This window comes from Stenella coeruleoalba, assembly GCF_951394435.1.
Source record: "Stenella coeruleoalba genome assembly, chromosome: 14".
Lineage (NCBI taxonomy): Eukaryota > Metazoa > Chordata > Mammalia > Artiodactyla > Delphinidae > Stenella > Stenella coeruleoalba.
This window is the reverse complement of record NC_137160.1, coordinates 67,049,488-67,076,463: the sequence shown is the minus strand read 5'-3', so window position 1 is coordinate 67,076,463 and position 26,976 is coordinate 67,049,488. Positions and strand designations below refer to the sequence as shown.

General features: G+C 42.3%; 1 protein-coding gene across 3 annotated transcripts in view; it reads right to left on the bottom strand.

The window, feature by feature from the left end:
* The window catches only part of LOC307196783 (uncharacterized protein), a 48,830-nt gene that overhangs the window by 10,551 nt on the left and 11,303 nt on the right, over positions 1-26,976 (bottom strand). The window contains exons 2-4 of one of the 3 annotated variants that reach the window (XM_079942123.1): positions 5,645-5,812; positions 1,622-1,732; positions 715-837 (exon numbers count right to left, since the gene is read on the bottom strand). In XM_079942123.1, the coding sequence (XP_079798249.1) occupies positions 5,765-5,812 (48 nt within the window). In that variant the 3' untranslated portion in view covers positions 715-837; positions 1,622-1,732; positions 5,645-5,764. Of the gene's footprint in view, positions 1-714; positions 838-1,621; positions 1,733-5,644; positions 5,813-20,216; positions 20,470-26,976 lie in introns of those variants that run through there. The other 2 variants (XM_079942124.1, XM_079942125.1) reach the window with 2 other exon arrangements.

The window sequence follows — 26,976 nt, the reverse complement described above, 5'->3', positions numbered from 1 at the left end:
TATAAAAGCAATGGGAAAGGGGGCCAAGAGAAAGAAATCGCTTGTTGGAGTTGGGGTGGCATCTAAGAACTCTGAGTCCTGTGGAGACTGATGTGGCCTCACTTTGCTGAACAGGTGATGTGGCCTCACTTTGCTGAACAGGTGATGAGTTTTAGGTTCCTGACTGAAGACTGACCAAGCCCTAAGATATGCAGACCAGCCAGCTCTCCAGGCTGAGGAGGCAGGGAAGGTAGAGCGAGGTGGGCCTTACCTCTGCCCAGCATGGATGTCTAAGGCCTGGACCAGATTGTGTTCACTACCTGGCAAGCGAGCCCAAGGTTGGAAAAGGAGTGAAGACCTTGCCTTCAGCTCGTCCTCCTTTCATCTCCAATGCCAAAGGAGCCCATGGTGGCTGAACATATTTAAGCCTTCGTCATCCAAATTAAAACAGATGTGAGTTAATTATAAATGGTTCCCCTACTGTATTTTGCCCATTGGAAAATCAGTCCCTAGAACTAGAGGTTCTTTCAAGTCACCCAGAAGATTCTGGTACTCACTGGCACATACTCTATACTGGGGAGGCTCCCAATTTTGAAGTCCCTGTCAGCCCTTGGGACCTGACCTGGGTAGCATAATTCTTTCTATTCTTTCACTTGAGTTGATAAACCAGCCAACTGCTGCCTCAGACTTCTGCCCCCCAGCACGTTCTTGGGTGTCCCCAAGGACTATCCATACCTGCTGGCTCTTCTGCCTCTGCAGTTGGCCTTAGAGGCTGCGCCAGACCATCCTTTCCCTGTGCCTATGTTGGTATTGGTGTTCCTGAGGTTCAGTCTCTGCCCTCCTTCCACACCTGCTTCCCTGGAAATTTATAAATCAGGGTACTTAAAATGGAGACACTTTATTAACAACAGTTCCGAGTCTCTGCCAGAAATGCAGCGAAGTCATCCTTCCCCAGGGGCTTGGAGGAACTGCTAAGGCATCAGGTATGCCCACCTGAGCCAGTGTGCAAGGCCACCTCACATACATACCCTTACATCTACCCTGTGCAGCTCTGAGGCATTAACTTGGGGACTGGTTCTCATGGGCCTGAGGACTGCTTGCCCGGTCTTGTCAGTTGAAAGGATGGCTGAACCAAAAGGCCTGCAGCACGGGCCTTGCCTTTTGTCTTCTGTGTGCAGGATCTAAAGTGCTAGGATGTCAGCATTTCCTTCCCAGTCAGCTTGGAGCAGGTGTGAACACTGATGTCACTTTGCCATCCTCTCTCCCAAGCCCCACTAGGAAGAGTTGAATTCCTCCCCAAGGCAGGTGTCAGGGGTCAAGGCAACTCTTAGCCCAAGAAGCCAGAGCTGGGTGTCTGTCTAGGCACATGCCTGTGTATGCGTAGCTCTGTGCAGCCCTGACCCGGAGATTGTGGGACCTGTGTTCTAGCCCCTTCATTGATGATTTAGGGTGTAGCCTTGACCACTCTACTCTGCTTTAATTTCTCCTCTATGGGGAAGTTTGTCCAGTCAACCCACAAAGCTGTTGAGGATCCAATGAGGAAATAGATCATGTTTTACAAAGTCTAGTTGCCCTGCAGCATGGGTAGCATCCTGCAAAGCCCACACTTGAACTTCTGCTCTGCCTGAGGCCCCCACCTTACCTGCTTTCACACGTCGTCCAGAGCTGGAAGCAGCAGGAACCCTTCTTGTTTCCCAGGCAGCTGTACTGCTCCAAGGCAAGAGAACTTCTCTTCTTACCTGTACCTGCTCAGCTGGAGGGAGGAGGGAAACATGTCAGGTCTTTCAGGGGTGATAGGGACTCCCGGCCATCTCCAGCCAAGATGGTCCCCAAGGTGAAATACTTAAGATCCAGCCACTTAAATGGGTGGAGTGTTACCAGGGACAGGTTCTCTTGCTGGGGTGGGAGCTCTGCCCGGGGCAGCTGGGAGTCTCCAAGAGGTGGGCTCCACAGGGTGGCGTTGCTTCCAGGGCAGGTGAGGGCTGGGCAAGCAGTCAGCCGTGCTGGCCCCTTCCTTTTGGGGCTCTGCCACCTTACCTCCATTCTGGTCAGTGTCTGGATGGGCAGTGGTGATCCCTGAACTTCCCAAACACAAATCTCTTGATGTCTGCCCATCCTGAGAAAGAGGCACCAGAGGTGACTCCCTGGCCAGTTTGTGGTGTTGCCTCTGTCCCCCTAGGGCAATATTTTGCTATCAGCTGCCCTGCCTGGCTTTCTCTCTAGGCATGCAGAGCCGGCCCTGCACCCCATGGGGAGCAGAGAAGTGGGTTCAGGCAGCAGGTCCAGAAGGTGGAGGAGTTGAACTCCTGCCTGCTAAACCACATGACCATGGCCTTCAGCACGCAGAACACTTGCCCTCAGAGGGGAACTGCACTCCTCTAGTCTCTGAGTAGGAGCAAACTTTCAAAGGAGCCCTCTGGCACCCTTTCCTCCATGGTGCCGTCAGCCCCACTCTGTACTTCCACAGCCCTATCTGACCTGAGAGTCCCTCTCACCTGCCCTGCCCCCATGCCCAGAGCTCCTCCTGTCTCTCCCCCTCCTTTCCCTTCTGCTCCAAACTCCCCTTGCCTCTGCAAGTCATCCAGGACAGCCTCACACTAAGGCAATAAAATACACAAGCCAGAAACAGTACAAATGTCCATCAACAGAGCAAGGGATAAACAGTTTGTGAAACATTCATCTACAAGATCTAACACAGCAATGAATGAATAAACTAGTTACACATACAAACACACAGATGAATCTCACATAATACTGAACAGAAAAAAGAACAATATTATATGCTGTATGATTCTATTCTTTAAAAGTTCAAAACCAGGCAAAAGTATTATTTCAGATGCCAAGGTATGGTTAACTACGAAAGCCAGGGCCTTGGTCATCTCTAGGGGTTGGAGCGAGCAGGTTGGGGAGGGTAGGTGGGCTTCCAGAGTGCTGGAGATGCTTTAGGTACTGATCAGAGTAGTGGGTTTCATGAATGCTCATCTGACAACTCATCAGCCTCTACAGATTTTTTTTAAAAATTTTTTAACATCTTTACTGGAGTATAAACTACAGATTTTTAATGTACTTTTCTACGTATATGTTATTTCAAAGTTCAGAAAACAAAAAACCCAGCCCCTCCACCTTGGGCTTCTCAGGGCGTCAGCCCCTTGGTGTGCATAACTCTCATGCAACTGACTGGCCTCAGTGGGGGATATCTAGTGGGGAGCTGTCAAGGCCTGAGGAGAAGGGTTGGCCCAACTACTCAGGTGGCCCTGGGTCAATGAATGGGGGCCACCTTCATTCCTTCTCCAGGGCGGGTGGTCCTGCCCGTAGTGCTTTCCCTTCCTTAGCCCAGCCTCACTGCCTTCCCAGGGAAGTTTGTGTTGATCTGGAGCACTGGCTTCCTGGCTTGGTCAGGCTGGCCTTGAATGGGCCTTACCTGACCAAGGTCTGCTTCTCATGAACGGGATCTGCTATGACGAGTTGCCCCAGTGCCCTAGGTTTAACTTATATTGGGTAGGATGCTCTTGGTTTCCATCGTTTGTTTATGGTCATCTGCCCACTTACCTAGAGTTGGTGGGGGGACATTACAGAGACCCCATGGCTGGGAACCTTTGATTATATACAGGGATACCAGTCAAATAACAAAATATGAATTCCTACTTCATGTCAGGCACCTCAGTAGGCAGAGAAAGCCAGAATCCTGTGCTCATGGAGAAGACTGTGGACAAAAGACAGGTAAGTGTGATGAACGCTGCAGAGCAGTCTGGGGATCTGTGGGAACTTGCAGCAAGTCGGCAGAGGGGTTCCTAGGGAAGTAATGTATAAACTAAGGCCTGAGGAATGAAGAGGGAAAGAGACAAGAAGCTAATTCATTGAGCATGTACTGTGTGCTAAGACACTTTCGTCATTTCATTTAGTCCAGACAACAACCCTTTGTATTATTATTCCCATTTTACAGATGAATAAACTGAGGCTCAGAAAGGTGAAGAGCCCTATCCAAGGTCACTCAGCTAACATGTGGCAGAATGAGGACTTGAACTCTCTAGTCTGCATGATTCAAAAGCCAGGCAGTGAGGAGGCTGCTGTCAGTCATGGCAAGAAGTGGTGGTGGCATCATTGGATACAGAGGTAGATGTGCAGCCCAAGAAGGACCCTGAAGAGAGAACTAACAGGATTCAGTGAGCACTGTTGAGGCAAAGGAGGAGGAGGAACCAGACTCCAGGTTTCTGCTTGGATCACCTGGATGGACAGTGATCCATCCAGTTGGATCATTTACTAAAATGGAGAATGGGGAGGAGTAGGTTTAGGGGGAAAAATCATCTAAATTTGATATTCTACTTCAGTTAAAAAAAAAAAAAGATTGGTTGATTAAATGAAAATAAAACAGGGATAATTCCATTCTAGAAACTCCCTTTCTTCATGCCTCCTCAATCCCAGTGTTTTCTACACTCACTTGTTGCCCCTTCCTTCTAGTTTTCTAAAGCACCCCAATTCCTTTCTGATCCGTGGGCACTCTAATAACCAAACCCCAAGCAGATCAGAACTGGGAGGACCACCAAGAGAACGCTGTCCTTGGCCACACCATCTGCTCCCTCAGCAGTGGCCCTCTGGCCACCCCATGCTTTGTCCAGGTCTCCTGACACTCCCTCCTCTGCAGAGGCTCTCTGCCAGGGGAGGAGCTGCTCCTATGCTTGAGCTTCTCGGGGTAGAGTTCCCCCCCCGCCGACCCCCGCATCCTCCTAGTACCTAGAACATTTGGTGTGTGCACAGCCTCTGCAGTCACACAGGGCCCCGTACTCAGAAGGACCTTGCCCTCGGTTTAATGCACTTCTATTGCAGTTTTGAAATTCCTACTATGTTTAACAAGAGGCCTCATTTTCATTTTGGACTGGGCCTTGCAAATTCTGTAGCTGGTCCTGTCCATGTGTCTGCATTGTCATGGTGCAAAACACTGAGTGGTAGCCTTTCCCATCTGTGGGGATGAACCTCTTTTCCATCTAGGAAGACCCACTGTTTTAAATCAGAGGGAAATAAAGCAAAAAAGAGCCCACTTTGTTTCTGTGAAATACAGTTTTATGTGCAGTTTTATGTTTCTTCATGGGTAATAACTTAGGAGGGAACCTTGGGAATAGAATACAGAAGTAACGAATTATGGGCCATTAACTGTGGTTAATTGTTTCTTTATAGCTTAGAGTGGAGGCACGTTTGGATTGCTTTGGCACTCACAGTTATAGGTAGGGAAGGCGGTCTACTTAAATATAACCTAAGGGGACTTCCCTGGTGGTCCAGTGGTTAAGAATCTGCCTTCCAATGCAGGGGACGTAGGTTCGATCCCTGGTCAGGGAACTAATATTCCACACGCTGCGGGGCAACTAAGCCCGTGTGCCGCGACTACTGAGCATGTGAGCCACAACTAGAGAGGCCCATGAGCCACAACAACAGAGCCTTGTGCCACAACTAGAGAGAAGCTTGCACGCCGCAACTAAGACCCGACACAGCCAAAAATAAAATAAAAATAAATAAATAAATAAAACCTAGGGCCCCTCAGGAGGTGGAGGGAGAGGCAGCTGAATGATGACCCCAACCTTGCTTCCGAAGCCAAAACTGCCATCAAGGCCTCACCTCCAGTTAAAGTATTTCTCTCACAAGCCTCATTACTGAGCATCTATGGACCCCTTACCTGAGATCCTCTCAGCTCTGCAGGTGTGGAGGTGGTCTACATGCTGTCTGGGCATCCTGCTGCAGCAGCCTTTGGGGTGTAACTCATACTTGTCCCCAGTTAGTTGGTGTCATCTGCCACTCAGGCTCCAAACAGCTGCAGAAGATCCTTGCTCACTTTAGTAAACACCTGTTTTAAAAAAAAAATTGAACTCAAAAAATGTTTGGACTCCTTGCTAAAGAAAGGTGCAGAAATGCTCCTCCGGCTATCGTCATAGGCTTTCCCGTCCTAACGAGCTAATGGATGAAGCACTCAGACCGCTGAATGAGAAGTCGTCCAGTGTCGTTCACCTACAGTAGTAACACCAAAGACTTCAAGCACAGCACACAGAAAATAAAATCCATCCCCAATTCCTTTTCTCAGAGACATAGCCAATATCAATCCAAACTGTTGAAGGCTTTTTGGAATGTACTAGGTCATCCCATTTACACTGTTGAGCTGATCATATAATTCAGCTGTCCTGCCCTGATCATATAATTCAGTCAAGGAGGTCAGAAGCTTGACTGACCTCCTTTGATTCACAAAATACAACCCAGATTCCTTGGTCTGACTGACATCAGCTGGCCTACCAGGCATACTCAGCTATTCTTGACCCCATGGACTTTCTCCCCTTAACTCTTCTCACCTGTTTCCTCTCCCTCAACTTTCACATTTCTGTTATTGAGTGCCTGTCCTTGCTAGGTCTGGGGGACACAAAAGGAGGAAAACAGGCACAGTCCCTAGCCTGGGCTTTCAGTCTAGTGAATCCATGAATTATGCAAACCTTCATAGCAAACGGTGAGGAGGACTGTGAAGGAAAGTGGTGGGGCTCTGAGCGCCCCATCAGGGGTTTGGTCTAGTTTGGGCATCAGGAAAGGTTTCCTTGAGCAGTGTGATTTCTGTGGAAAGAGAGAGGTGGTAACTAGGCACCAACCAGGGTGCAGGGAGGCTGTGAGGAGGGCACACTCAAGGCCAGGTCAGCAGGGCAGTGGTCTCGGAAGCAAGGCCCTTTAGAGGGAAGCATTGAAAGGCCAGTGGGGCTGGTGTGCAGGGGGTACAGGGGGATGTGAGCTCGGGTCAGATAAGCTGAGCCTGAGGTTGAAGAGTAAGGTCTTTGTCCTCAGAGCCGCGGGAAGCCTCTGAAGGATTTTCAGTAGGGGGAACACCAGAGCTGTGTTTTGAAGAGCCTTCTGGAGGAGGTACAGGGCCATCATGCTCTGGGTGAGAAGGGAGCAGCAGTGCAATAAAGAAAAGTGTCTGGGCTGCAGAGAGGGGAGAAGCACATAGGAAGGGCAACAGTGTCACCTGCTGAGGGTATGTGTGTCCCGGGGAAGTCGGGGGGTTAGTTCTGAAGAAGGCTCTCCAAATGTCGTGCTCAGAGGGAAGTGTGGCCTGGGGTTGGACGTGTGAGCATCGAGGCAGAGCGACGTAACGGAACAAGTGGATGGGAAGGAGCTCCGCCCGAGAGAGAACAGGCGGCCAAGGACTGAGCTAAAAGGCCAGGGAGAAGAAATGAGCTGCCAAAGGGGGCAGGAAGGAAAAGAAAAAGGAAAACAAAGGCAACATGGTGCCAAACAATAGGGAAGAAAGTATTTCAGGAAGCACCAGCCCTGAAGGATAAATAAAAGACAGCCCCACTGAGAGAAGGGGAAAAGAAGGGTAGAGAGAAGCAGCAGCTCACAGTCCAGAAGGCAGAGCCCTGAGTTCTGGCAGCTGGAGCTCGGATGCAGGCGGAACTGGAAGGGGGAGAGGAGGCGTGAAGGCAGGTGGATCAAGAGGGGCCTCAGTAAGGAGTTTGGACACAATCCTGAGGGTCAGCGGAGAGTTTGGTTTTGCCTGCCTTTTTAATTAGAAACAAAATGCATGCTCCTTGTAAATAAAACAAGACGACCACCCGCCACCAAAACAAACTCTAGCAACAAAGAAATGTATATGTTAACAAGTGAAAGTTCCTCTGCCAAATCCCCCCTCCTCAGCTAGCACATTGGTGTTATCATTCCAGACCTCTTCCTGCCACTCACAAACTTCATTAGTTTTGTGAAAACAGGATTATACTACCTATAATTTCTGCAACTTCCCTTACTGAATTAGCAGTAATCTTGAATTTCCTTCTGGGTGATTACACGCAGATGTGCCCACCGGTTTGAATGGCTGTATGGTCCTCCACAGCCCAGATATACTTGTATCCTAGGATGCTGATTTATTTTCTTGAACCTAAAATGGCTACTGAGATGCCTAAGGAGAGGAGTATTTCCTAGGGGACTAAGTCCCAGTCTGGTTCTGCCATTAAGTACCTAGCTCTGGGGAGGGCACAGCCCCTACTGGGCCTCAGTTTCCTCATCCACTGTGTGCCAGGCACCATTATCTCATAAAACACGAGTGTTAATATTTCTCATCGATGAAGGGCTTTACGTAGAGGAATGTAATGATCAGATTTGTGCTTCATAAAGATCACTCGGGCTGCAGTATGAAAAATTATTTGCTCTTTCTTCTCATCCATATTTGTAAAAAAAAAAACCTTACCAATCTTTCAAGGTCTAGTTCAGATTTTCCCTCTTCCAGAAGTTCCCTCTCCATCATGCCCTACCTCCTCTTAATTGGAATTCTCCTCTACCTGGTTCTCCCCCTAAAACATAAAACCCCTTGAAATTGAGAATCATATTTTTCATCCTCACATGCTCCACAGGAATAGGTCTATATGAGGACTTAATAAATCTCTGCAGAATTGTCCATGCACTAAAAAAATCATTTTGGTGGGACAAAAGAAGGAATAAATGAGCCACTCAATACTTGTTTGGGACTCAAGCCTTCGTTTGATAAAGAGTTTATCCACAAGCCTCAAGATGTGTATGATTAAGCACTGCAGGAGGTATTTTCCTGGCTCTGAAAGGTTCTGACCTGCCCTGCCTGGAGTGCTGATATTAAATAAGACTGTCTGGGAAAGAGGCACTAAGGCCAGCCTGGTTTATGGTCACAGGGCTTTAATAATATCCTGCAACTCTGAAGCCTGAGAGCTTCTTTTTCACCTTGTACAATATATTGAGAGCTTTGCCTTCACTGGACTATTGCTATATAGGAATGAGTGACAGTGACTTGCTTTTTCTTTTCTTTTGAAAGTTTTGCCCATTAAATACATTTTTCTTAGATCCATGCAGTTTAGAATTATGGAAATAAAAAGCTTATATTGAACACCTAGTCTGTGCTTGAAGATCAGTTCTTCTGTTTCATAATTTAAAATAACTCAGTATAAAAACAGAAATAAACAAACAGGACCTAATCAAATTTACAAGCTTTTGCACACCAAAGGAAAACCATAAACAAAACGAAAAGACAACCCAATGAATGGAAGAAAATATTTGCAAATGAAGCAACCAACAAGGGATTAATCTGCAAAATACACAAACAGCTCATGCAGCTCAATATCAAAAAAACAAACAACCCAATCAAAAAATGGGCAGAAGATCTAAATAGAGATTTCTCCAAAGAAGACATACAGATGGCCAAGAGGCACATGAAAAGATGCTCAACATCGCTAATTATTAGAGAAATGCAAATCAAAATTATAATGAGGTACCACCTCACACTAGTCAGAATGGCCATGATTTAAAAGTCTACAAATAAGAAATGCTGGAGAGGGTGTAGAGAAAAGGGAACTCTCTTACACTGTTGGTGGGAATGTAAACTGGTACAGCCACTATAGAGAACAGTATGACGGTTCCTTAAAAAATTGAAAAGAGTTGCCATATGATCTAGCAGTCCCACTCCTGGGCGTATATCTGAAGAAAAACGTAACTCGAAAAGATACATGCACTCCAATGTTCATTGCAGCAGTATGTACAATAGCCAATACATGGAAGCAACCTAAATGTCCATCAACAGAGGAATGGATAAAGAAGATGTACATATATACAATGGAATATTACTCAGCCATAAGAAAGAGTGAAATGCCATTTGCAGCAACGTGGATGAACCTAGAGATTATTATACTAAGTGAAGTCAGACAGAGAAAGACAAATATCCTATGATATCACTTATGCGTGGGATCTAAAAAAATGATACAAATGAACTTATTTACAAAACAGAAACGTATTCACAGACTTCAAAAACAAACTTATGGTTACCAAAGGGGAAAGGTGGGGAGAGGAATAAATTAGGAGTTTGGGATTAACATATACACACTATTATATGTAAAATAATCAACAAGGACCTATTGTATAGCACAGGGAACTCTACTCAATAATGTGTAATAACCTGTATGGGAAAAGAATCTGAAAAAGAATGGATATATGCATAGCTGAATCACTTTGTACACCTGAAACTAACACAACATTGTAAATCAGCTATACTCTAATATAAAATAAAAAGTAAATTTAAAAAATAACTTATAGATAAAAAGTCATTTACACAAAATATCTTATCATCTAAGGAAAGGCTGGAAATTTTCTGTGACTTCTAGAGAGTCTATAACCAAGAACAATAAGCCCAAGTAATCCAGAGATTTCTGGATTTAATTTAAAAAAGAATTTCACTGGGTGTAAGTTAAAAATTATTCTGAAAACAGGTACCTGTCTCCGGGAGTGTGGTGGGGTCAGGTATTCACTGAGAAGGACCACAAGAAAAACTCTGGAGTGATAGTCATATTTTACAATTCTATATGGGAAACACATGTGAACATATTTGTCAGAACTAACCAAATGCTGTACTTACAATTTGTCCACTTCACTGTACATGAATTTTTTTAAATGAAAGCAGCCTTTGTCTTCTAGAGAGCTCATTCTTCTGACAGGACTTATTTTTTTTAAGATAATTTTTTTTTTAGAGCTTTTTTCTTTTGTTTTTAATTAATTTATTTATTTTTGGCTGCATTGGGTCTTCGTTGCTGTATGCTGGCTTTTTCTAGTTGCAGTGAGTGGGGGCGACTCTTCCTTGCAGTGCACGGGCTTCTCATTGTGGTGGCTTCTCTTGTTGTAGAGCACAGGCTCTAGGTGCGCGGGCTTCAGTAGTTGTGGTGCGTCGGCTCAGTAGTTGTGGTGTGTGGTCTCCAGGGCGCGTGGGCTCAGTAGTTGTGGCTCGTCGGCTCTAGAGCACAGGCTCAACAGTTGTGGCTTACAGGTTTAGCTGCTCTGCAGCCTGTGGGATCTTCCTGGACCAGGTATCGAACTCATGTTCCCTGCATTGGCAGGTGGATTCTTACCCACTGTGCCACCAGGGAAGTCCCTAGAGCAGTTTTAGGTTCACAGCAAAATTGAGAAGAACTGACAGAGATTTCCCATATGTTCCCTACCCCCACATATGCTCAGCCTGCCCCATTATCAACATCACTCACTAGAGTAGTACATTTGTTATAACTGATGAACCTACATTGACATATCATAATTGCCCAAAGTCTGTGGTTTACATTAGGGTTTACTTTTGGTTTTGTATATTCTGTGGGTTTGGGTAAATATATAATAACATACCAGGATTGTAGTAGCATACAGAACAGTTTCACCATGCTAAAAATCCTCTGTGCTTTGCCTATTCATCCTTCCCTCCCGTCTAACCTCTGGCAACCACTAATCTTTTTACTATCTCCATAGCTTTGCGTTTTCCAGAATGTCATACTGTTGGAATCATACCATATGTAGCCTTTTCAGACTGGCTTCTTTCACTTAGTAATATGCATTTAAGTTTCCTTCATTTTTTTTTTCATGGCTTGAAATGCATTTCTTTTTAGTGCTGAAAAATAATCCATTGTCTGCAGGTACCACAGTTCATTTATCCATTCATCTACTGAAGGGCATCTTGGTTGCTTCCAAGTTTTGTCAATTATGAATAAAGCTGCTATAAACATACATGTGCAGGTTTTTATGTGGACATAGTTTTCAGTTCCTTTGGGTAAACCATATACAAAGTTTACCTGAAAAAAAAAACAACCCTCTACACAAACATTAAATTCTAGTTAAACGTATGCATGCTGAAGCATTGAGGAGTGTAGTGTATTTATGTCTGCAACTTACTTTGAATTGCATAAAAAATCATTTATGGATGGATAGAGGGATGGATAGACATATATGATAAAGCAATATAGTAAAATGTAAATTGTAAAATCTAGATGATGAGTATATTGGTTTTTACCATAAAATTCTTTCAACTCTCTTGTATGTTTGAAATTTTTCATTAAAAAATGTTGGAAAAAATTGTTCCGAAGCGTATGTCTTACGCTCATATTAGATGCATCTCAGAAAGTCAACCAGTACCTACAGTCATCTGGCTGTACCCAGCAGCTCTAAACTATAACTAAAGACACACTAAGAAGGCAAAAGAGTGCCATGTCAAGGTCCTTAAGGCAGTCCTGCCTCTGGAAAGGACAGTGATGTGAACTGGTGTGAGACAGCTGAGGTTACTAAGTCACTAACCAAGGTGCTTCCTATACAGTCATAGGGGTGACCTGTGAGTTGAGAGATGAAACGAAAACTAATTCTTGCAGCAACTTATGATGATAATTATGCTAAGAGGGTGGATAATGATCAAAGTCAGCCCCTGTCATGCTCATGTGTCCTATTGTTAACATCTACCTGCTTGCTGGAATATAGCCTCCACTACAGAGAGGACAAGGGCCAAGAGGAAGAGAAGTCCTCATCTCCAAACTAATTGGCCCTGGAAAATGTAGGGGAGGCAGGGGTAGAACTGTGGAAAATTAGAGAGATACTAAGGAATCTGTGTAATAAAATAGCTAACATGAACCCCATTCTAAACTTGAATATTACATTTCTCTTCTAGCAACATGCTAAAAAGGCAGCAAAGGAGGGTGGGTCAGAGCAGCAGTTCCCAAAGTATAATATGGGGTACTCTAGGGTCTCTGAGACTTCCAGAGAATCATGAGGTTAAAACTATTTTTATAAGTTTCATTTGTCTTTTCATTTGCCTTCTCCTGTAAGTGTACAGTAGAGTTTCCAAAGGCTGCATAACATGATATTTTAACACATTAAATGCAGAAGCAGGTTTGAGAATCCAGCTGTCTTTTTTCCAGCTGTCTTATTTTAGTCAGACGTTAAAGAAATTTGCAAAAATGTAAAACAATGCCACTCCTCTAATTTTTTGTTTTAGAAAATAGTTATTTTTCATAAAGACATTATGTATGTTAATGTGTAGTAAGTTTTTTTTATTTAAAAATGAGTTAATACCTTAAAGTTTCACAATTTCAATTTCTAATATAAAATTTGATAGATATAACTCACATAAACAAAGGCTCTTTGGAGGTCCTTTTTATTTAAAGTTTTACTGATGTATAATTTACATACAGTACACAAATCTTAAACATTCAGCTCAGTTCATTTTTACATATGTATACACCATGTAACCTCCACCACATTCAAGTTATAGGCCATTTCCATCATCATGGAAGGACTCACCAATCCACCAGAGGTCACCATTATTCTGATTTCTGTCATCATAGATTAGTTTTGCTTGTTCTTAACTTCATATGAATGGAATCTTAATATGTATACTTTTGTGCCTGGTTTTTTTCTCTCAGCATAGCGTTCTTGAGATTCATACATGTCATTCTGTGTATTAATAGTCTGTTCATTTTTATTATTGCCAGTAATATTCCATTGTACAACTATATATCACATATTGTTTTCTTTTCCTGTTGACAGACATTAGGATTTTGTCCAGTTTTAGACTATTATGAATAAAGCTGCTATGAACATTCTCGTACAAGTCTTTGGTGGCCATATGAATTAATTTTTCTTGAGCATATGCCTGGATGTGGAATTTTTGGGTTCCACAGTAGGTCTATGTTTGGCTTTATTAGAAGCTGCCAAATCATAATGGATGAGAATTTCAGTTACTCCACATCCTCAGCAACACTTGATAATGAAAGTTTAAAATTTTTTTATCCATTCTGCTAATAGTGTTATTATGGTTTTAATTTGCATTTCTTTGATATTATTCTGAGTTCCTTTTAATACATTAATTGGTCATTTGAATATCCTCTTTCATGAAATGCTTGTTCAAATCTTTTGTTCGTTTTAAAAAGATAAATACTATACCACTTATATGTGGAATCCAAAAAATGATACAAATGAACTTCTTTACAAAACAGAAATAGACTCGCAGACATAGAAAACAAACTTATGGTTACCAAAGGGGATAGCAAGGGGTGGGGAGAGATAAATTAGGAGTTTGGGATTAACAGATACACATTACTATATATAAAATAGATAAACAACAAGGACCTACTGTACAGCATAGCGAAGATTAATCAATATCTTAAAATAACCTATAATGGGAAAGAATCTAAAAAAGGATATATGTGTGTATATGTATATATGTATGTACATACATACACACACACACAGGTAACTGAATCACTTTGCTGTATACCTGAAATACAACAATGTAAATTAACTATACTTCAATTTTAAAAAAACCTTAAAAAAAACCTCTACCTCAAACCCTAAAGAAAAAAAAAAGATGAATAGGAAAAAAAATTATCTTTAGCTTATTGATTTGTAGAAGTTCTTTGTATATTCTGTATATGAATTCTTTATCATTCTATAGCTGGCCTATTTACTTTTTTTTTTTTTTTTTGCGCAGTATGCGGGCCTCTCTCACTGTTGTGGCCTCTCCCGTTGCGGAGGAGCACAGGCTCTGGATGTGCAGGCTCAGCAGCCATGGCTCACGGGCCTAGCCGCTCCGCGGCATGTGGGATCTTCCCAGACCGGGGCATGAACCTGTGTCCCCTGCATCGGCAGGCAGACTCTCAACCACTGCGCCACCAGGGAAGCCCCTATTTACTTTCTTAATGATGCGTTTTGATGATCAGATGTTCTAATTTAAGTCAAATTTATCAATCTCTCTTATTTGGTTTAGTGTATTTTGTGATCTGATTAAAAACTTTATTTACCACAATACCAGGAAAATATTCTCCTATGCTTTTATTTGGAAGTTTGATTGTTTTAGCTTTTGATTTTAGGTCTATGATATACTTAACAAATTTTTGTGTTTGAGTTAAAGGTCAGGCTTTACTTTTCTCCATACACACAATTAGTTGTTCCAAAATCATTCCCCCACGTAATTACAGTGGCACCTTTGATGTAAATCAAGAAAACATACATCTGTGGGTCTATTTACGGATTCTTTGTTCTGTTCCAGTGGTATATTTATCTATCCTTGCTCCAAAAGTACTCTGTGTTAATTACGGTAGTTTTGTAGTAAATGTTGAAATATGCTGGTTAAGTCTTCCAACTTTGAGAACCAGTCATTTTTTTATTAAAAATTTTTTTCTTTATCAAGATTTCTTAGATATTCTAGGGCCTTTGTATGTCCGTATACATTTTGGCTCAGTCATTTTTTCAGAATATAAGAGGGTCCTGAGACCAAAAACTCTGAGAGCTGCTAACTGAAAGTATGGGCTCAAATGCTGGAAGCCCAGGATCAAATCTCAGTTTTTGCCATCTATTAGTTGTGGGAACTTGGCAAAGAATTTAATTTTTCCATGTCTCTGTTTCCTCATCTGTAAGTTGGGACAACAATAGTATCTATAACATAGGGTTGTGTCCATCAAATGTTAAACATTATGCAAATGTTTTGTGTTTGTTAAATGGGGCAGGTACACTGAATTTTTTTTAAAAAGAGTATGAAGTCAAAGAAAAAACCTAAAGAACCAGAAGGAAATACGTAACCTTTTGACAATCTCAGTGTACTTAGAATCCAGTCGTATCAGCTTCATATAAAAATAAAAATATACAAAACAACTGTACAAAATCTATGGGATGCAGCAAAAGCAGTTCTTGGAGGTAAGTTCATAGTGATACAGGCCTTCCTCAAAAAAACCAAGAAAAATCTCAAATAAACAACCTAACCTACCACCTAAAAGAATTAGAAAAAGAAGAACAAACAAAACCTAAAGTCAGCAGAAGAAAGGAAATAGTAAAGATCAGAGAGAAATAAATAAAAGAGATTAAAAAGCAACAGAAAAATCAATAAAACCAAGAGCTGGTTCTTCAAAAGGGTAAACAAAATTGACAAACCTCTGGGTAGGCTCACCAAGAAGAAAAGAGAGGACCCAAATAAAATAAGAAATGAAAGAGGAGAAATAATAAAGAATACTATAGACATAAAAAAAAATAAGAGAATACTATGAACAATTATATGCCAACAAACTGGACAACCTAGAAGAAATGGACAAGTTTCTAGAAACATACAGCCCACCGAAACTGAATCAAGAAACAGAAAATTTGAATAGACTGATCACTAGAAGTGAAATAGAATCTGTAATTTAAAAAAACAAAAACAAAAAAACAAACTCCCTACAAACAAAAGTCCAGGACCAGATGGCTTCACTGGGGAATTCTTCCAAACATATGAATAAGAACTTATACTGATCCTTCTCAAGCTCTTCCAAAAGACTGAAGAGGAAGGAATACTCCCAAAGTCATTCTATGAAGCCACTATCACCCTGATACCAAAACCAGACAAACACCAAAAAAGAAAATTACAGGCCAATATCAGCAAATCTGTATCTGTATTGATGACTATATTAATCTATTATCTATGAATATATTGATCTATAGCTATATACTGATATCTATATTTGATAAATATAGATGCAAAAATTCTCAACAAAATATTAGTAAACGGAATCTGACAACACATGAAAAAGGATCATACACCACAATCAAGTTGGATTCATCCCAGGGTCACAAGGATGGTAAAACATACACAAATCAATCTATGTGATACACCACATCAACAAAAGAGAAAACAAAAACCACATGGTGATCTCAACAGATACAGGAAAAGCATTTGATAAAATTTAACATCCATTATGATAAAAACTCTTACCAAAGTGGGTATAGAGGGAACATAACATGATGAAAGCTATTTATGACAAACCCATAGCCAACATAAAACTCAATGGTAAAAAGCTGAAAGAAAGCCTTCCCACTAAAATTTGGAACAAGACAAGGATGCCCACTCTCACCACTTCTTTTCAACATGGTATTGGAAGTCCTAGCCACAGCAACCAGACAAGAAAAAGAAATAAAAGTATCCAAATTGGAAGAGAAGAGGTAAAATTGTCTTATATGCAGATGACATGATAGTATATATAGGAAACCATACAGACTCCACACAAAAACTACTAAAACTGATTAAAAAAAAATTCAGCAAGGTAGCAGAATACAAGATTAACATACAGAAACCTGTTGCATTTCTTTACACTAACAATGCAATATCAGAAAGTAAAAAAAAAAAAAAAATCACGTTTAAAATCACATCAAAAAAACCCCAAAAAACAAAAAACTTAGGAATAAACCTGATCAAGGAAGTGAAAGACTTATATGCCAAGAACGATAAAACACTGATAATGGAAACTGAAGATGATTCAAATAAATGGAAAGATATCCCATGCTCTTGGATTGGAAGAATTAATATTGTTAAAATGGCCATACCACCAAAAACAACCTACAGATTTAACATGATCCCTATCAAATTACCCATGACATTCTTCACAGAATGTGAAAATCCTAAAATTTATATGGAACCATAAAAGACCCAGAATTGCCAAAGCAGTCCTGAGGCAACAGAACAAAGCGAAGGCATAACCCTCCCAGACTTCAGACAATACTACAAAGCTACAGTAATCAAAACTGCATGGTACTGGCACAAAAACAGACACACGGATCAATGGAACAGAATAGAGAGCCTGGAAATAAACGCACACACCTATGGTCAATTGATCTTCAACAAATGAGGCAAGAATACACAATGGAGAAAAGACAATCTCTTCAGCAAGTGGTGTTGGGCTAGCTGGACAGCCACATGTAAATCAATGAAGTTAGAACACACCCTGACACCATACACAAAAATAAACTCAAAATGTCTTAAAGACTTAAATATAAGACAAGACACCATAAAACTTCTAGAAGAGAACAAACGAAAAACACTCTCTGATGTAAATCATATAAATGTTTTCTTAGGTCAGTCTCCCAAGGCAATAGAAATACAAGCAAAACTAAACAAATGGGACCTAATCAAATTTATAAGCTTTTGCACAGCAAAGGAAACCATAAACAAAATGAAAAGACAACCTACGAATTGGGAGAAAATATTTGCAAATGATGTGACCAATAAGGGCTTAATTTCCAAAATATACAAACAGCTCATGCAGCTCAATAACAAAAAAACAAACAACCCAATCAAAAAAATGGGCAGAAGACCTAAATAAACATTTCTCCAAAGAAGACATACAGATGGCCAACAGGCACAGGAAAAAATGCTCATCATCACTAATTATTAGAGAAATGCACATCAAAACTACAATGAGGTACTACCTCACACTGGTCATGGCCATCATTAAAAAGTCTACAAAAAAGAAATGCTGGAGAGGGTGTAAAGAAAAGGGAACTCTCTTACCCCATTGGTGGGAATGTAAACTGGTGCAGCCACTATGGAGAACAGTATGGAGGTTCCTTAAAAAACTAAAAATAGAGTTGCCATATGATCCATCAATTCCACTCTTGGGCATATACCCAGACAAAACTAATTCGAAAAGATACCCGTATGTTCACAGCAGCACTATTTACAATAGCCAAGACATGGAAACAACCTAAATGACCAAAGACAGATGAATGGAAAAAGAAGATGTGGTATATATGTATAATGGAATACTACTCAGCCATAAAAAAGAATGAAATAAAGCCATCTGCAGCAACATGGATGGACCTAGAGATTATCATACTAAGTGAAGTAAGTCAGACAAAGACAAATACCATATGATATCACTTATATGTGGAATCTAAAATACAACACAAATGAACATATCTATGAAACAGAAACAGACTCACAGACATAGAGAACAGACTATTTGTGGTTGTTGAGCGGGGGATGAGGGAGAGAAGTATTGGGAGTTTGGGATTAGCAGATGCAAACTATTATATATAGGATGGATAAACAACAAGGGCCTACTGTATAGCACAGGGAACTATATTCAATATCCTGTAATAAAGCATAATGAAAAAGAATATATGTGTATAACTGAGTTACTTTGCTGTACAGCAGAAATTAACACAACACTGTAAATCAACTACTTCAATAAAAGTTTTTTAAAAAATAATAAATAACAGAAGGCAATGTGGGAAATTCACATATACGTGGAAATCACACAACACACTCCAAAATAACCAATAGGTCAAAGAAGAAATCACAAGGAAAATTAGGAAATACTTTGAGATAAATGAAAACAAGAACACAATGTATCAAAAGTTATAATGCAGCTAAAGCTTAGAGAGAAATTTATAGCTATAAATGCTATATTAAAAAAGAAAGACCTCAAATTAATTACCTAACTGCAAACCTTAAGAAACTAAAAAAAAAAAAAGATGTGCAAACTAAACCTATAGGAAACAGAAGGAAGGAAACAATACACACTCAAGCAGAAATAAATGAAGTAGAGAACAGAAAAACAATAGAAAAATCAATGAAATAAAAAGTAGATTCTTTGAAAAGATCAACAAACTTGACAAACCATTAGCTTGAAAGGCCAAGAAAAAAAGAAAAGACTCAAATTACTAAAATCTGGAATGAAAGAGGGATGTTATAATCACTCTTACATCAATAAAAAGGATTATAAGGGAATTTTATGAACAAATGTATGCCAACAAATTAGATAACCTAGATGAAATGGAAATGTTTCTATAAAGACACAAACTACTGAAATGGACTCAAGAAGAAAAAGAAAGTCTGAATAGGTCTATAACAAGCAAAAGGATTGAATCAGTAATCAAAACTTCCCACAAAGAAAAGCCCAGAACCAGATAGCTTCACTGTTGAATTCTACCGAACACATAAACAAGAATTCACAAACTTTTTTTTTTAAACATTTATTTATTTATTTTTGGCTGCACAGGGTCTTAGCTGCAGCATGTGGATCTTCATTGCAGCATGCAGGATCTTTAGTTGCGACACGCGAACTCTTAGTTGCAGCAATGTGGGATCTAGTTCCCTGACCGGGGATCAAACCCAGGCCCTCTGTATTGGCAGCATGGAGTCTTAGCCACTGGACCCCCAGGGAAGTCCCTTACAAACTCTTCTTAAAAAAAATAATAAAAGGAAAGAGAATACTGCCCAACTCATTCTATGAGGCCAGTATCACCCTGATACCAAAACCAAATTTAAAAATACCACAAGGGGGACTTCCCTGGTGGTCCAGTGGGTAAGACTCCACACTCCCAAAGCAGGGGTCCCGGGTTCGATCCCTGGTTGGGGAACTAGATCCCGCATGCACGCCACAACTAAGAGTCCATGTGCCGCAACTAAGACCCTGAGCAGCATGCATAAATAAATATTTAAAAAATAAAAATATCACAAGGAAAGAAAACTACAGATCAATATTCCTCATGAATTTAGATGTAAAAATCCTTAAAACATACTAGCAAACTGAATCCAGCAATAGATACAAAGGATTATGCACTGTGACCAAATGGTATTTATCCTGAGGTTGCAAGTTTGGTTCAATATATGAAAATCAATTTAATACATATTAAAAGAATAAAGGACAAAACCACATGATTGTCTTAATATATGTATAAAAAAGCATGAATACAATATGTGTATAAAATCAAACACCTTTTCATGCTAAAAACATTCAACTAATTAGGAATAGAAGGAAATTCCATCAACCTGATAAAAGGCATCTATGAAAAAACCCCAGTGAACATCATACCTGATGGTGAAAGAGTGAATGCTTTCCCCTAAGATCAGGAACAAGACAAAGATATCCACTCCTCCCAGTTCTAGTCAACATAGTACTGGAGATTCTAGCCAGGCAATCAGGCAAGAAAAAGAAAGAAAAGATACCCAGATTAAAAAGGAAGAAGTAAAACCAGCTCTATTTGCAATGACATGTAGAAAATCCACACACACACACACACACACACACACAAGAACTATGAGAATTAATAAGCTAGTTCAGCAACGCTAAAGGATACAAGATCAATACATAAAAACTAATTATCTTTCTATACACTAGCAATGAACAATCTGAAAATGAAATTAAGAAAACATTTCCATTTACATTAGCATTGTGATGGATTGAACTGTGTCCCCCAAAAGCTATATATTGAAGCCCTAATGCCCAATGTGACTTTATTTGGAAATAGGGCCTTTAAGGAAGTAATTAAGGTTAAACGAGGTCATAAGAATGAGGCTCTATCTGACAGGACTAGTGTACTTATAAGAAGAAGAAGAGACACAGAGATCCCAGTCTCTCCACATATGCACAGAGGAAAATGCATGTGAAGACACAGGGAGAAGGTGGCTATCTGCAAGCCAAAAAGAGGTCTCACCAGTAAGCATCCCTGCAGGCACCCTGACCTTGGGATTTCAGTCTCCAGAACTGTGAAAAAATTTATGTTGTTTAAGTCAAGTAGTCCATGGTTTTTCTGTTATGGCAGCCCAAGCAAACTAACAGAAGCATGAAAAAGAATAAAAAACTTAGGAATAAATTTAACCAAAGAAGTGCAAGACTTGTACAACAAAAACTACTCATGTCATTGAAAGAAATTAAAGATCTAAATGAATGGAATGATACCCGTGTTCATGAATCAAAATTTTTAATGTTATTAAAATGGCAATACTCCCCAATCTACAGATTCAGTGCAATCCCTATCAAAACCCCAGTTGCCTTTTTTGCAGGAATTGACAAGCTGATCCTAAAATTAATGCAAGGGACCCAGAATAGCCAAAACAATCTTGAAAAAGAACAAAATTGGAAGATTCACACTTCTCTGATCTCAAAACTTAATAGAAGGTTACAGTAATCAAGAGAGTGTGGTAGTGACAAAAGGACAGACATATATATAAATAGAATAGAAATACGAGTATGTAAATAAACCCTCACAATTGATGGTCAATTGATTTTTTTTTTTTTTTTTTTTTTTGCGGTACGCAGGCCTCTCACTGTTGTGGCCTCTCCCGTTGCGGAGCACAGGCTCCGGACACGCACGCTCAGTGGCCATGGCTCACGGGCCCCGCCGCTCTGCAGCATGTGGGATCTTCCCGGACCAGGGCACGAACCTGTGTCCCCTGCATCGGCAGGCGGACTCTCAACCACTGCGCCACCTGGGAAGCCCCCGTCAATTGATTTTTAACAAAGGTAACAAGACAATTCAACGGGAGAAAGAATAGTCTTTTCAACAAATTTGTGCTTGGATAAGTGAATAGTCATATGCAAAGGAATGAAGTTGGATCCCTACCTCACGTAATATATGAAAATTAACTCGAAATGGACTGAAGATCTAAATGTAAGTATAAAATTCTTAGTAAAAAACCACAGGCATAAATCGTTGTGACCTTGGATTGGCAATGATTTCTTAGATAGGAGGGCAAAAGCACAAGCAACAAGAGAAGAAATAAATTAGATTTCATCAAAATTAAAACCTTTTGTGATTTGAAGGACACCATCAAGAAAGTGAAGACAACCCACAGAATGGGATAAAATATTTGAAAATATATCTTTTAAAGGACTTGTATCCAGAATATGTAAAGGCTTACAAGCACAATTTTAAAAAAACAATTTTTAAATGGACATAGGATTAGAATAGACATTTCCCCAAAGACATACAAATGGCCAAATAGCACATGAAAAGATGCTCACCATCATTAGTCAATAGGGAAATGCAAATCAAAACCACAATGAGATATCATTTCACATCCACTAGGATAGCTTGAAACAAACAAAAAAGGGTTGGGGAGATGGAAAGGACAAGGCAAGGATGTGGAGAAATCAGAACACTCACACACTGTTGCTGGGAATATAAAATGGTGCAGGTGGTATGGAAACAGTTTGGCAGGTTCTCAAAAAGTTAAACATACAGTTACCATATGATCCAGTAATTCCACTCTTAGGTATATGCCCAAGAGAAATGAAAACATATATCCACACAAAAACTTGTATACACAAGTGTTCATATCAGGATTTTTTTTTTTTTTTTTTTTTTTTTGCGGTACGTGGGCCTCTCACCGCTGTGGCCTCCCCCGTTGCAGAGCACAGGCTCTGGACGCGCAGACCCAGCGGCCACGGCTCACGGGCCCAGCCGCTCTGCAGCATGTGGGATCCTCCTGGACCGGGGCACAAACCTGCATCCCCTGCATCAGCAGGTGGACTCCCAACCACTGCGCCACCAGGGAAGCCCCATCAGTATTATTTTTAATAGCAAAAAGGTAGTGACCCAAATGTCCATCGACTGATGAATGGATAAACAAAATGTGGTATACCCACACAGTGGAATATTATTTGGCCATAAAAAGGAATGAAGTACTGATACATGGTACCACATGGATGAATATCATACTTTTGTTTTACTAAATGAAAGATGCCAGACACAAAAGGCTATATATTGTATGATTCCATTTATGTGAAATATCCAGAACAGTCATCTACAGAGGCAGTAGATTAATGGTTGACAGGGGATAGCGGAGGGAGAAATGGGGAGTGACTGCTAATAAGCATGTGGTTTCTTTTTGGGGTGATGAAAATGTTCTGGAATTAGTACTGATGGTTGCACAACTTTATGAATATACTAAAAACCACCAATTTGTATGCTTTAAAGTGGTGAATTTTATGTATATGTAAATAAAAAGTATATTTAGAAAAGAGGATGGTGGGAGTTCAGGCCAAGATGGTAGAGTAGGAAGACCCTGAGCTTACCTCCTCTCATGGGCACACCAAAATTACAACTATTTACAGAGCAACGATTGTTAAGGAAGACCAGAATCTAGCAGAAAAGATCTTCAACTAAAGATATAATGAAGGAACCACAACAAGACCAGTAGGAGGGGTGGAGCGGTACAGTCAAGCCCCACACCTCTGAGTGGGGGACCCACAAACTGGAGGATAATTACAATTGCAGAGGTTCTCACCAAGGAGCAATGAGTCTGAGCCCTACACTGGGCTCCCCAGTCCTGGGGTCCTGCACCAGGAAGAAGAGTCCCCAGAACAATTGGCTTTGAAGACCAGCAGGGCTTACTTTTGGGAGACCCAGAGGACTGTGGGAAACAGAGACTCCACTCTTAAAGGGCGCACACAAAATCTCACATGCTCCAGGACCCAGGGCAGAGGCAATGATTTAAGAGGAGCCTGGGTCAGACCCACCTGCTGATCTTGGAGAGTCTCCTGGACAGGCAGGAGGCAAACGGAGCTCACCCTGGGGACACAAGACACTGGTGGTAGCCAATTCTGGGAACTCATTCTACCATGTGGACACTGGTGCTGGCAAGTGCCATTTTGGAATCCTTCCTCTAGCCTATTAGCACTGGAACCAGTCCTTCCCACCAGCCTGTTGGCACCAGCACCCTCAGGCCAAGCAACTAGCCAGGCAGGGACACAGTTCCACTCACCAGCAGGCAGGCTGCCTTAAGACCTCCTGAGCCCAAAACTGCCCCAGGATAAGGCCCTGTCCACCAGAGGGCCCAGAACCCAGCCCCCGACACCAGTACACAGGTACTAACCATGGGACCCCCAGAGTCCTGCAGTCAGAGACCCCAGGACCCAGCTCCACCCACTAGTGGGCAGGCACCAGCCCCAGGACCCTCTGGGCCCCGGCCCCACCCACCAGCAGGCCAACATACCAACTCCAGGGCCCCCAGGATCCTGCAGCCAGAGACCCTGGTACCCAGCTCTGCCCACCAGCAGGTAGGCACCAGCCCCAGTATCCTCAGCCCTGACCACCAGAGGACTGGCACTAGCCTGGGAGCAGCCTCACACATCAGTGGACAGGCACCAGCCCCAGGACCCCCCTGGGCCCCTGCCATACCACGAGTGGATGGACACCAGCCTCAGGACCGCCACAGCCCTGCAGCCTGCCATGGCAGGACCCAGCCCACCTTTCAGCAGGCCAGCACCAGCCCTGGGACCCCGTGGGCCCCAGCCCTGTCCACTAGCAGGCCAACACCAGCTCTGAGACACCTTGGGCCCCTTAGCCAGCCACCCTGGGATCTGGTCCCACCCACTAGCAGGCCAATACAAGGCTTGGGACACCCCAGATCCTGAAGCCAGCTGTGTCAGGAAATGGCCCATGTCTGCCAGCAGACCAACACCAGCTCCAGGATCCCCAGGGCCCTGCATCCAGAGAGCCTGGGAACTGGCTCTGCCTACCAGTGAGCCAGCACTAGCCCCAGTAACCGCTGGGCCTTGGCCACACCCACCAGCAGTTCAACACCAGCTCTGGGACCCCTGGACTCTGCAGCCAGAGACCACAGGGCCTGGCTCTGCCTGCCACTGGGCAGGCACTAGGCCCAGGACCCAGCTTCACACACTGATGGGCAGGCACCAGCACTTTGATACCCTGGGCCCTGACCTCACCCAACAGCAGGTAGACACCAGCCCCAGGACCACCATACCTCCACAGCCTGCCTTGTCAGGACCCAGCCAACACACCAGAAGGCCAGCACCAGCCCTAGGACATCCCATGCCCTGGGACCCCCTGCACGCTGCCCTGCCCACTGGCAGGTCAACCCCAGCTCTGGGACACCTTGGGTCCCTCAGCCAGCAGCCCTGGAATCCATCCCCACCCACCAGCAGGCCAACACCAACTCCAAGATAGCTTGGTCTCATCAGCTAGCTACCCCAGGATCCAGCCCCACTCACCACTGCACCAGAACTAGCTTTGGGACACCTCAAACCCACAGCCAGCCATGCAGGAACTGACTCCACCTACCAGTAGGTCAACACTACATCCAGGAACCCTGGCCCCACAACTAACCATCCCCAAATCTGGCTCTGTCCATCAGTGTGCCAGCACTAGCCCCAGGACCCTCCAGGGCTCTGCAGCCAGCTGCCTCATGACCTGGTCCTGCCAACCAGTGACCAGCAGCCTCCTCACCGGGCAGGGCCTAGCAACCCAGCTGGACCAGGGACAAGCCACACCTACCAGACTGCCCACAGTAGTCAGCCCACCATAACAGAAGGACCTATGCAGCCCACATGCGGGCACCCCTAGAGCACATAGGTCTGGTGACCAGAGGGGAGTGCACTGCTGGGACATATAGGACGTCTCCTACAAAAGGCCACTTTTCCAAACTTGGGAAACATAACCAAAGACATAACCTATGTCTCTCACCAGAGACATAGAAATAAAAACAGCACATTAAAGGGCTTCCCTGGTGGCGCAGTGGTTGAGAGTCCGCCTGCTGATGCAGGAGACGCGGGTTCGTGCCCCGGTCCGGGAAGATCCCACATGCCACGGAGCGGCTGGGCCCATGAGCCATGGCCGCTGAGCCTGCGCATCTGGAGCCTGTGCTCTGCAACGGGAGAGGCCACAATGGTGAGAGGCCCACGTACCACAAAAAATAAAACAGCAAATTAGGAAAAATGAGGCAACAGAGGAACATGTTCCAAACGAAGGAACATGATAAAACCCAGAAGAACTAAGTGAAATGGAGATAGGCAATCTACCTCATAAAGAGTTCAAGGTAATGATCATAAAGAATTCAGAAGAAGAATGGATGAACACAGTAAGAAGATGAACAAAGAGTTAGAAGATACAAAGAAGAACAAGATAGAGCTGAAGAATACAATAATTGAAATTAAAAATACACTATAAGGAATCAACAGTAGATTCAAAGATACAGAAGAATGGATCAGTGGCAATCACTGAAGCTGAACAGAGAAAAGAACAAAAAGAAAAGAGGACAGTTTAAGAGTCCTCTGGGACAGCATGAAGCATACTTACATTTGCATTATAGGGATCCCAGAAGGAGAAGAAAGACAGAAAGGGGCAGAGAACATATTTGAAGACATAAGAGCTGAAAACTTCCATAACCTGGGAAAGGAAAGACATCCAGTTCCAGGAAGTACAGAGAGTCCCAAACAGGATCAACCCAAAGAGGACCACAAGACACACTGTAATCAAAATGGCGAAAATGAAAGATAAAGCGACTATCAAAAGCAGCAAGGGAAAAACAACAAGTTATGTACAAGGGATAAGTCTATCAGCTGAATTTTCAGCAGAAATTTCAGTGTGGCATGATATATTTAAAGTGATGAAAGAAAAAAAACCTACAACCAAGAATACTCTATTCAGCAAGGTTTTCATTCAGATTTGATAAGGAGGGCAAAAGTTTTACAGACAAGCAAAAGCTAGAAGAGTTCACCACCAAACCTGCTTTACAAACAATGTTAAAGGAACTTCTCTAAGCAAAAATGGCCATAACTAGAAACATGAAAATTACAGAAGGAAAAAGCTTATTGGAAAGGGAAATATACAGTAAAGGTAGTAAATCAACCATGTACAAAGCTAACAGGAAGATTAAAAGACAAAAGTAGT